The 12,227-nt window shown below is 40.3% G+C and overlaps 1 protein-coding gene across 2 annotated transcripts in view; it reads right to left on the bottom strand.

Moving 5' to 3' along the window:
• Positions 1 to 6,578, bottom strand: part of LOC108049665 (segmentation protein paired) — a 34,830-nt gene extending 28,252 nt beyond the window's left edge. For both annotated transcript variants that reach the window (XM_044461239.1, XM_044461238.1), the window contains exon 1: positions 5,984 to 6,578. In XM_044461239.1, coding sequence (XP_044317174.1) covers positions 5,984 to 6,578 — 595 coding nt within the window. The remainder of the gene's footprint in view (positions 1 to 5,983) is intronic.
• Positions 6,579 to 12,227: the final 5,649 nt, after the last annotated feature.

Here is a 12,227-nt window from a genome sequence, read left to right as displayed (position 1 = left end):
GAAGTAATTATAAACTGATTAACGCTCGACAATAGCTGATATGGGTCGCTTAGCGGAAGGGAACGTTCGGCGAACTTGGGGTAAATAAGGGAAAAATATGGGAAAATACCGAGGAGTCGGGGGTAAAAGGCCCCACAAGGCGATCGTGGAGCGTGGGGGTCGTGGACATCCGCCGCAATCCACTGCCAACCGCCGGAGCTCATGCAAAGTAGCCGCTTCGGGTCCAACTCCGAGCTTATATGCCGATGGCTCGGGCTTTGGAAGTGAAAATCAAGGAAGTTCATTTAAAACCCATTTTTCATAAATTTGGAAACATCATTGAAAATGACGATAAATCGACCAAAAAAAAAAAAGTAAAGTAAAAACACAGATTTTCAGAGAATTAAACCACAATCATTTTGAGGTATGCCACTTTGAAATCGGACGTCTGTAAGAAAAGTTATGAACTTGGAAGTGCAGTTTTTTAACACTTTTCTGCAAACCTATTTTTCGTAAATTTGGAAAGGGGTAACATCATTAAAAATGACGAAAAATCGACCAAAAAAAAAAAAGGAAAGTAAAAACACAGATCTTTAGAGAATTAAACCACAATTATTTTGAGGTATGCCACTTTGAAATCGGATGTCTACAGGAAAAGTTATGAGCTTAGAAGTGCAGTTTATTGGCTCTTTTCTGCAAACCTTTTTTCGTAAATTTGGAAAAAAGGTAACATCATTGAAAATGACAAAAAATCGACCAAAAAAAAAAAAAGGAAAGTAAAAACACAGATCTTTAGAGAATTAAACCACAATTATTTTGAGGGATGTCACTTTGAAATCGGATGTCTACAGGAAAAGTTATGAGCTTGGAAGTGCAGTTTTTGGTCACTTTTCTGCAAACCTATTTTTCGTAAATTTGGAAAGGGGTAACATCATTGAAAATGACGAAAAATCGACCAAAAAAAAAAAAGTAAAGTAAAAACACAGATTTTTAGAGAATTAAACCACAATCATTTTGAGGTATGCCACTTCGAAATCGGATGTCTGTAAGAAAAGTTATGAGCTTGGAAGTGCAGTTTTTGGCACTTTTCTGCAAACCCATTTTTCTGAAATTTGGACAGACTTTTCTGCTAATTTTGAAAGGGCTATTAACCCAGTGACTTGACCAGATGAAAAGCAAGTGAATAGCAGCGTCCAACTATCATTTGGCTGGCATTTAGCGTGAATTCAGTCGTCCGACCAGGTGAATCACGTCGTGTCCATAATTGAAACAATTTCCAGTCGAAAAAGTGCTGAGTAGCCACTCCAAATAGCCAGATAGATGGCCATGCCATGAATAATTAGCAGTGGTAGTTGTTGATTGTTGGTGTTGATGTTGCTGTTGTCGTTGCTCTTGGTGTTGCTGCTGTGGCCGATGTTGCTGCTGCCGTTGGACAGTGAAAGCCAACTCCAAACTCCAAGCTCCAAATTCCAAATTCAAATCCAAATCCGTACCGAAATCCCACTTTCGAGCCGCTGAAGAAGCAAACTCAAGTGCCAAATCGTGTTTATTTGCGTTATAAAATTAGCGCAGTACAGGGGCGTTCTCCGTGGGGGCTTATGTGCCACAAGGCCCCCTAACGGCGCCCCTGGAAATCGCTGGGTGTGCAGTCAAAGTGAGTAGAGCTTTTGGGGCACGAATTGCCCGGCTCTGATTGCCATGTGACGGGGCACAAAATCCAGCTTATGAATACATGAATACGAATGCGAATATACGGGGAAACTAGCTTACAGTGAACCCATTCAAATAGATTTGAGGACATGTGTATTTATTGCGTAACCATATTTTTAGAAATATAAATAAATAGGAAATAGATAAAATAGAAAACTCTTTAAAATTCATCCAATCTTTGCTGAGTTACTAAAAATGTATTTTACGAAAGATTGAATTATGCAGGTCGTACTGTATGTGAGTGTATATATAGAAATATTTATTGCTTTTATTATTATTGTAATGAGTGATTATCGTGAATGAATTGCGTTGCGTTCCGTTCGAAAAAATTTGAAATTATTGCGGCTAATTCAGCTTCATGCGAATTACTCTGAGTCAACTGGCATCCACACCCACACCCACACCCATACAGACGCAGTCTCACCCCCACACTCACACTCACACACACACACACACTGGCACGGACAAATTAACCCTTGAGTGGCACTCGGCACTTCGTTCGTCAAGTTGCTTTAATTGACTTTTAAATTCGCAAAAAATCAAAGCGAAAAAGTGTGACAAAGTGCCAAAAAAAAACGAAAAGAATGTAAAATTTTATAAGAGGGGTGGAGAGAGGGGTGGTGGAGGGGTGGTGTTAAAGTGCAGCAACAACAACTGAAACAATAACTGCACTCGTGAAACGCTGACGCCGAACTTTTTCACACCTCAGACAATACAGAAATTTTGGGGGTGGGCAAAGGGGTCGAGGAGCGGGGAGGGGGCTGGAAAAGTGGGCGGGGTGGGGCACACTCGACCGGTCGTCCGCTCACTCAAAAAACGAAGGGCGTTTGTCGACACTTTTTCCTCAGCCGCATTTTTCCGTATTTCTCCCACATTTCTCACCCGTTCTTTTTTCTAATTTACGTCAACGCAAAATCAAAGCAAAGTCAAAAGACGACCGCACACATTGTCCGAGGCGAAACTACAATTAAGAATATTTTTATCAGCCAAGGAGACAAGAGTATATATAAATATATATATATATAGTGGGGCAGGCTATTAGCAAAGTGGCTCAAATATCAAAGGGCGGGATGCTGGGATATATCGATGCAGATGGGTAGAGTTTTCGGGCGACTGACAGGCAGCAATTAGCAGCTCTGGAATCATTGGTTGCAACACTTCCCGCAATGGCCAAAAGCAAACACATACTGCCTATTGTACTTGCTCTTAAAAAAATATACAAAATCAATTGTAGAAAATAAATAACAAAGCTATTAGCAACCGAATTAGACAATTTAAAACTTCTAAAAATTAGGTGCCTATGAAATTTGGGAGGTCGGATTAATTGGCCAAAAATAAAACCCTTCAATAAAATCCTTCACTGCGTTGCACATTTTTTGACCAAAATTATAATACCCTCTGCAAGGGTATAAAAAGTCTTTATTTACCCATATTTTGTGCTAAGAATTTTGAACTTACATTTCTTTTCAAAAGCTTTAAACCAAAAACTCTTGTTCGCAATTTATTTAAATTATTTTCTGTACACAACATTGGCGTCCCGACCAGAAATGTAGAAAATCTTAAATGGTTAATTCCGAGGCTCAAGTAATTTGCCGAAATATTTGCAACAACAAGCCCTCTCGACAAGTGCACAAATACAGGATCAAGAACGGGGGGTGTGCGGGGGGTGTGTGTTTGCGGGTGTTTGCTGGTGTTTGTTTGTCGGTGTGCAAACACATCAAAACGACTGTCACAACAAAGCGACGCGAGGAGCCAAAGTGAAAATTGTCAATTAAATGTGGGGAAAAGGCGAAGAAAAATCGTTTTCGCTTGTTTTTTCCCCCCCGCTTTTCCTCATTGTTGTTGGGCAACCAATTTTCCGATTTGGTTTTCCGTTTTGGTAAAAGATCAAAGGCACTTAATGGAAGGCGCCAAATACACAACTCTGGACAGGAAATCCGCCCGAAATCCGACCGAACTCGATGCGATTTTTTAATTGACGAACTGGCTACGCAAATGGGTATAAAATCAACAACAGAAATCCGAAATATGTACACGACATCAAGAGCAGAACGAGTCGACAATATGCAAAATTAAATACGATGACGCGAATGAAAAGCAAAAAGCAACAGCTCCAGTAACCATAACAGAACTAAGCACCAAGAATCCAAAGGGAAATCGAAAGCTCGACGGTGACATACCCTAATGCTGTTTAATTAGTCACTCAGAGTTTGTTAGCAATTTAATAAAAATTAGCGTATTTTTTTTTTATATATAACATTTCTAACCATACACATATCTTACTTCTTTCACACGCCTCATCAAAAACACTTGGAAACATTAGAAACGAAATGCAATTTGTTGAATTTAATATTTAAAATGCAAGCTAATACCATAATAATGATAAATCAAGAAGCCTATGACAATTAAAAATAGTTTAAAATATTATGCCAATCCCCAGCCCAATATTCCCCATGATAATTTAGTGCCAGGCACAACGTTCTTTCTCACATTTATTAAACACAAATTGCGACGAAGCTGGGGAAATATGCGATAAACGAAAACAAGTATTGAAATTAAAATAAAGCAGAAACACCAAGTGGATGGAGCCACAGCGGAAAAGAAAGCCGTGCAACTTGCTAAAAAAATAAAACCCAGAAAAGGGTCCGGAAGCGAATTCCGAGTCGAAAAATCAAATTCGATGTGTGTACGTCGAGTGCGAAGTGAAATTGGCACAGTGAATCAGTGCAGAGCAATGGAAGTCGACGATCGGAGATGACGATGATATTTCAACGCTAATTAAAATAATAATAACAACTGCCACTTGAATCTGCAAGACGATCGGAGGCCCTCGATCCTTTCACTCGAAAAAAAGTAGCCATGAAAAAAAAGTAGATGCTTTTATGATAGTCAAGAAAAATATATTTTAAACAAATTAAATAACTTTGGGATTTTATCAAGTTATGAGACTAATCCAAATTGTTAATTATGTGATTGTTTCCAAATTTCCAATCCAAATTTACTTTGTCACTTCTTTAAGTGTAGTACTCTCTGTATGGAAATATATTTTCCGTGACTTTTTGTTTATCTCCGTTCGCTGTCATCGCTCAGACTTTGGGTGATATTGCCACTTGCAAATAAGCCTTAAGTCGAGAGACAGCCAGTCGACTCAAGTTCGCTTTGAGGTTGTGGGTTTTTTCGCGCAGTGTGCGTGATCACACAAACAAAGACGCATTTACAGTGACACCAAGTCACTGAAAATATATCCAAACTTATTCAGATATCACTACTCTATGAGTAGCAGGCATACGAATATATGTATCACTAAACTAAGAAAACTAATGCTATAATATTGTCTAAATTAAACTAAACTAAATATAAAGAGTTATTTAAAACCAAGTGGCGATACTCTTGATTAATGCGGGCTCAACTCAAACTATTTTATGCCTAGAATTTTTCCATGGACGGTGGATCGACTCCATGTGGTGTGAAATCGAACTGCACCACTTCGCACCGCCCTTGCCCTCTCACTCGCACACACACATTTTGCAATTAGCAGCTCAACTTGAGTGGTGGGTGGGGGCGGTGCTTGCAAGGGGAGTGGTGGGGGGCCGGGGGGTGTTTGTAGTGGGGCCAAAGCTGATTTGCCTGAACGATGGCTCGTTGATTAATTCCTTTTTAATGCCAACTAAGCGGCACTTCAGACACCGATTCGCCCCACTGTATGTGTGCGAATCGACTGCATATACACTCGTGTGCCTGTGTTGGTTTGTCTGGCAGGTGACAAAACCAGTTGCGATTGCTAATTGCGTTTAAACTTTGATTGTCATTGTGAATGTGCACAGCAAGAAACCCTTTTTTTGTTATATATTTTAAAAATCATAAGGTACGTTTGAAATCAACAACAGAAATATGAAAGCTAGCAGCGGATTAAATATTATTCGCCTGATTATAGCACAATAAAAAAATAACACCTTTTAATATCTCACAATAAGATATATTTTGATATGTTAAATAACAAGAATAAAAATTTGAGAAATATAATTTTTTCACAGAATTAAGGTTAGTGATTTTTTTTAAATGGTTATTAAGCTAGATGGCAAAATTATTTTGAAGTCGGTCTGAGACACAGAAATAATAAATGGGACTAAGCGGTAAAACAAATATCTATTATAAATTATTTACTCAGAAAATATATATAATATGAACAATGTTGGTTTATATTTAAGCTGCGAATTTCAATTTCATTCCGAACGAATTTTTTTCGGTGTGTTTGGGTGGGTTCATTGGTTCATTGTTGGGGACGGTGGCTTACCCTGCGCATGCAGCAGTGGGTGGTGAGGATGGTGCGGGTGGTGGTGCTGCATCGGCGGCGGAGGCGGCCCCCCAGCTGCCCCGTGTGGGTGGTGCGGATGGTGGTGCGGGTGGTGCTGATGCTGGTGATGGTGCTGCACCGCCGCGGCCAGTTGGTGGGGCATAAAGGCCGCGGCCACCGCCGCATGGGCATTGAAGTAGGCCATTCGCGAGGCAGCCGCCATGGTCATTTGGTGGTGCTCCCGTAGTGGGTGGTGCTGCTGGTGGTGCTGCTGCTGCTGTGGCTCCAAAGCGGCTGTTAAATTGCCCTCAGTCGCATTAGTTGCTGTTGCTGTTGCTGCCGCCCCACTGCCGTACGATGTTGCTGATGTGCTGGGTGTTGCTGTTGCTGTTGCTGTTGCTACTGTTGTTGCTAGAGTTCCTGCTGCCATTATGGCATTTGTTGTCTTTGGCGGTGTCGGCGTTTGGCGCTCTTTTGCCAATGTTGCACCGGCAACAGCTGTCGTTGTTGTCGACAAATCGGTCGGCGTTTCTGTGGCCGCTGCCACCGCCAAGCCCAGCAGCTCTTGAATGGCAAAAGGCGAACGCTGCGGCATTTTAAATTGCTAATATTTAAGTCTACGACTAGATATGGATGCTGTCAAAAAACAAAAAAAAAACCATGGTACGCCCAAAAAAAAAAGGCACAGACAACGTGCTGCTGCTGTGTACGCGATAAGCGGTATTGTACCGGGTATCTTTTGAATCTATAACTAGATGTGCCTGTTGTCAACAAGAAAACATGGTACTGCTTAAAAAAAAAAATGAAGAGTAAACTTTGCAATGCTGCAATGTGGCTGCCCTGCACGCGATATGCAATGTGCGATATTGCGACTGGCACGCGTCGCAGAAAAACACACAACAAATTCGCAATAATTTCCACGTTAAACTGTTGCCTGCGTTAATGTGCACCAGGAGTTTTGTCGTCGCAGTTGCTGTCGTGCTGTTGCTGCCGTGGTGTTGCTGCCGTGATGTTGCTGCTGGTGGTTGGCTTTCGACTTGGCTTTGCATTTCGCTTTGGATTTGGCCAAGGAGGCATTCAGCTAACAAACTGTAAACGGCCAGCGGAGCTTTGCTCTTCCGAGGACCTCAAATCATGGCAAACGCAGCAGCAACATCTGCAGCAGCAACAGCAACAGCAGCAGCACGCTGGCAGCGCCGCCGACGCCGACTGCGCTGCCTGGCAACGGTAAATATTCAGGGGCGGTCTCTGTCGCACGCTAGCCGCACTCCTCCCTCCCCAGCGAGTGCGAAAGAGTCGGCGACATGCGGGACTTCCCCTCGGCAACATGGCGCATGTGCAACATCCATTCTGCGTGAGAGCGAGGAGAGCAGCACTGGTCTTCCAAGCAGCAGCTAGCTGTGCTCTTCTCACACACACAAAACCTTCCAGTTTTCCCTTAAACTTCCAGTTTCGGCCCGACCTTAGGTGTGTTGGTAAGCGCCATATCGTGGTATTAGTGCCGTATTGCCAGAGTGTGCGGCACCCATTTTGTGTGAGTGAGAGAGAGCAACAGAGAGAGGGCGAGCGCAGAAGGGGCAGTCAAAAAAGTTTACAAAAAGATATCGAAGGCCCGAACTCGAACTCGGAACTCGAACTCCACTCCGTTCAATGAAGGACGCCAATTTATGGAACAAAAACGAGCAACCTTTCCGTTGGCAGTGGTAAAACTACTCACTTGTCGGCCCGAATTGTCGACCGCCCAACAATGCCCAAAAAAAAGAAGGTCTAATTAAAATTTTCGCCAAAAACTTGTACTATTAAAATGCGTAAATTAGCATTTACACGAGGCCATGCGCGTGTGTGTGTGTGTGTGCGAGTGTGGGAGAGTCCTTGCTGCGCAGTTTAGCAGGATTGCGAGAGATTTTCGGGCCGGTATGTGGGTTATTGTTCCCAGGAAAGTCGGCCTCCCATGGGGCAATTGTGCTGAAATTTTCGGTTCTCGGGCAGTCGATCTCTTCAGTTGGAATTACCACATGGTTCGGCAATTTGGGGGGAAAATAGAGTTTGTGCAAGAAATTCAAGTAACTTCTATGCCGATTGAGTCTTTGCTAATTTTCCAATAATTTATTTATTTATTATTATTTATTTATTGAAAAAACAAATAAATATCTTTACAAAAGTAAAACTAACTTCAAGGAAATTGACCAGTTGACTATAAAGACGCCAAACATTGGAAGGCCAAGATCGGTGGCATCAAAAGCTCCCCAATAAGCGTGCAACGGGTCTTTCGGGGCTATTCTCACGCCCCCACAGTGAACTCTCCCCATGGAGAAACCCACGCGGCAATTAGACAATGGAAATGCCAACGCTCACACGGCCAAAAATCGGAGCGGATCGAAACGGTACGCTTTGGTATGGATCGTATCCATCGGGCCACGCAGTCTGGCATCTGAAGAATGAAAGAGAGGGAATACAACCAAAAGAAAGAGACAGTGCGTATTAGAAGAATTTCGCAGGGTAATCCGATATTTTTTTAGAGCAGGTTGCCCCCGGATGATTCATCCAGGTTCTAAAGCGAGTTCTTAAAGCAAACTCTCGTTTATTTACTGGAATTTGATTGTTAATTAACTTGCAATTACAATCGCCGGGATCCTGTCAAAATAAATATTGAATTTCGCCGATGATTATGGGTAATCCGATAGCGGAGATGTAGTTTTTCTCGGTTCGAGGAGAACTAGTTTCCACCTGGCAGCCATTGGCTACTGTTCAATGTTGGCGATTTCTTATTTTTTTATTGGGTCCTTTGGCGTGTCCTTCGAGTTCCCAGAAGCTCAGACCTTTGTGCTTTTGTTTTGCAAATATTTTGACGTGCCAACGAAGGACTGACAACCCGACTACCTGGGGATAGTCTGGCCATATATTCGTGTACATATATATTTGAATATTTGAATATTTGGATACCGGGTGCCCCGTTCCATCTCTTGAGTTGCTCTTCACATTTCAGGTAGTTGACGTGGCCCGCCAAATGATTCAATTATGCTCTCAAGTGCGAAAGTTGACCAAAATCGACTGTCAATTATGTGTCGAGATTTATTTACTTAACTATTATTGTCTTGGCACACACACAATACACAATATACAATCGGAATTGGACAAACTTAATTATGAACAATTAAAGTTCAGTTACTTTTTATGTAGGCTTCCCCAGCGAGTTTCTCGATTATTTCTCAAGTGATGGCCAACTGACAAGCGCTATAAGGCTTGCCAAAAAGTCGAAAAAATAGTTATAAATAATAATAAATCGAATGGAATAAATAACAACAAGCACATTGTTGTGTAATTAAGTTGTTAAGTGTGAACAAATCTCGGTAAATCTTCACGGGGAACGGGGGTGTTTTGAAGGGGCTTTAGACAATATTATTGTCACACAATTGTTGCCGTGTGATTAGTTGAAACTTTAATTGCACCACAATGGCATAATAACAACGATAATGGCTCGAAAGGCAGGGAAAAATTTTGAAGCAAATGTTTTTAGTTTGCCTCTTTGGTGAGGTTTAGATACTCTTAAAAATCAGATACAATTTTTTAAATCATGTAAAAATATAAATTGTAAATATTTGTTTTGTTTACTACCAAAAGATAAAAGAAAAAAGTCTTAAAGATTTTTTGTAATATCACTGTTGGAATTTTAATTTATAAATGCACTCAAACCAAATAAAACTAAATTAAAATATTTATTTCTTAGTCCGACAGGAATTTATTAACACAATTAAATTAGTAAACTTTACATTGTATATTGTAAATAAGTACAGTAAAGCCTACATCAAATCGATACCCCCAAATATTTTATAGGGCATACTAATTGCATTTACCGTACAAGTGGTGGCATTTGGTATTAGCCGTGAATTATAATCGTCATTATCATATTACTATTATTTATTATTGTTATTGTGTCTGCTATTTCTGTGGCTCTGTATTATTGTTTGTGCTGCTGATTTCGAGTTTAGTTTTCAATTATTTAATTGTTTATTTCGCTTGGGTAACGTGAGAAAATTAATTTCTGACTTTGGGAAAAGACGAATCTGCTAGCCGTTGCCCACAGATGGCGCCACTGTGGCGTTTATGGCTAATTTTGCACAAAGCCAATCAACGAATCCTTGTTTTGCGGTTGGTTGGTGTCTTCGATAAATGAGTCCTTAGGCTGCAAAGTTAATTAGTAAAAGTTTTCGCGAATTAATTAACTCAAACTCAAAAATAGTGTTTCTTAATACCAAAAAGTTTCTCTTTTTTATATATTGATGTTTAAGTTGAACTTTCCGCTTAGTACAAATTTTAGCAAATGTAGTAAATATAATTCCAGATCATGACATGTATATAAAATAAAATCAAAAATAATTTCATATGCACAGATGATACATATTTGTTAATATAATATTTTATAATCAACTTTAGTGGCTATTTTACTTTTATTTTTAATGCCTCGTTAATTGGACTCCATATAAACAAAATGATACAGAAAATTACGCCTCAGACTAACGGCTTTACGGATTATCTGCACTAATTTCCACACAGCAAAAAAGTAACAGACGAACTGAAGTTGAAAATACTCGATCATCATTTGTGTGAGCGACGGGAAAAATGATTTATCATTTGAGAACACTCGAGAGTGAGGATGCTCGCTGACAGGGGTTGGGCTATATGCTCAGTTCTTCGGCTGGGTTGGCCGGGTTTCGGCTTATATGCTTCATTTACATGGAGAAAAATGATATATCTTACTGAATATCTTGGAAAAAGCCTGAAAAATTATTTCAATTGTCCTTTAACCTTTTATTTAACAGTGCAGAAGTACGTAACAAAACTATTTAAAAACCATTTGTGTTATATCTGACTCGAGCTCGAGCTTGGTTATTTTAGCGACCTTAAATTCGCAACAATATTCAATTAAAATCTTTAAAGAAAATAGTGAATATGAAACCCTGCGGTACTCACATTTAATAAATATTTATCTGACCTTTTGAAGTTTCGATTGCATTTTATATCAGTTTGTCCTCAAAATAAAATGTACTTTTAATTTTTCGTTGTTATAACATCCAAACGAAAGCTAAACGAAATAACACTAATTTCGTAAAAATTGTATACTTCTAAGATACAATGGAAAGAAACGATTTTATAGCAACTATCACAAAAAGGTTTTCTCAGAAAATACTTCTTTTGATGAATGCCCAAAAATTGGTCTCATAAAACCATAACGCTGCCTTGTTGGATCCTAGAGCCCGTTTCTTGCAGTGTACCACTATATCTGGCTGCGTGAGCTACCGAAGTGGCCGAAGAGTGTGCTCGACAATGACGACGAACCAATTTATGGGACAGGCTTTCGAGCCGACACTTGAGTAAACCGAAAGGCAAACACTACACTACACACAACCAGAACGAAGGGAGGGTCGGGGTGTGATTAGGGGTGGTGGAAACTCTGTCCATCGAGTTTCGGGTGGTTGTAGCCTCAAATTAGAAAATAGGCAACAAAAAGATGCAGAGCCAAAACAAATTAGTAGCAGCACAAAAAACACAATAATAATAATGAAAATAAGGGAGCGAGGGGAGTGAAATTCAAAATGGCCGAACTTCAATTGAAGTGTAACGGAAGAAGTGGCCGGCCGCTGAGTTTACAGTGGCACATAAAAATACGCATACCGCCGATGGCCGCCACACTGCGAGAAACTCACAAGTGATTTGTTTTCCTGGAGTCATACACATTTTAATCAGATTTTATATAACAAAACCAAACAAAGAAAAACGTAATGACGATTGTTTTCGAAATTAAAAAAGTTATTTTTGGAAATAATGTCGAACATCTTTAAGTATTAGAACAATTTGGTTTAAATAAAAGCTGTTTTTAATAGAGAGAGACTTGTAATAACAACCCCAACTGGCCTGTAAACTTAACAATATAATAATTGACATTTTAGGTGAGCGAAAAAGACAAAGTTTACAATTGTAAAATGTCTTCCGAACAGCCTGAAAACTTATAAACATATACCCCCGATTGGCTCAGTGTAGCTCGCCGTCGACGAGTCGCTAATGATGATGGAAGGTCCCGCGCCTCGTTTGTGGGTTAATCAAATTGTATGAGCGGGATTTCAGTTATGCAAAGCAGCCGCCGGGGGCAAGGGAGTGTTAAATGCGAGTGGACTGGGAAGTGGGAATGACTTCAATTAGACGCCTGGTTTTTGATGTTTTCGATGGTGGCGGTACTTGGCAGCCA

This window comes from Drosophila rhopaloa, unplaced genomic scaffold (assembly GCF_018152115.1).
Source record: "Drosophila rhopaloa isolate 14029-0021.01 unplaced genomic scaffold, ASM1815211v1 contig_3, whole genome shotgun sequence".
Classification (NCBI taxonomy): domain Eukaryota; kingdom Metazoa; phylum Arthropoda; class Insecta; order Diptera; family Drosophilidae; genus Drosophila; species Drosophila rhopaloa.
The sequence above is the reverse complement of the archived record's forward strand: the minus strand, read 5'-3'. Positions and strand labels throughout refer to the sequence as shown.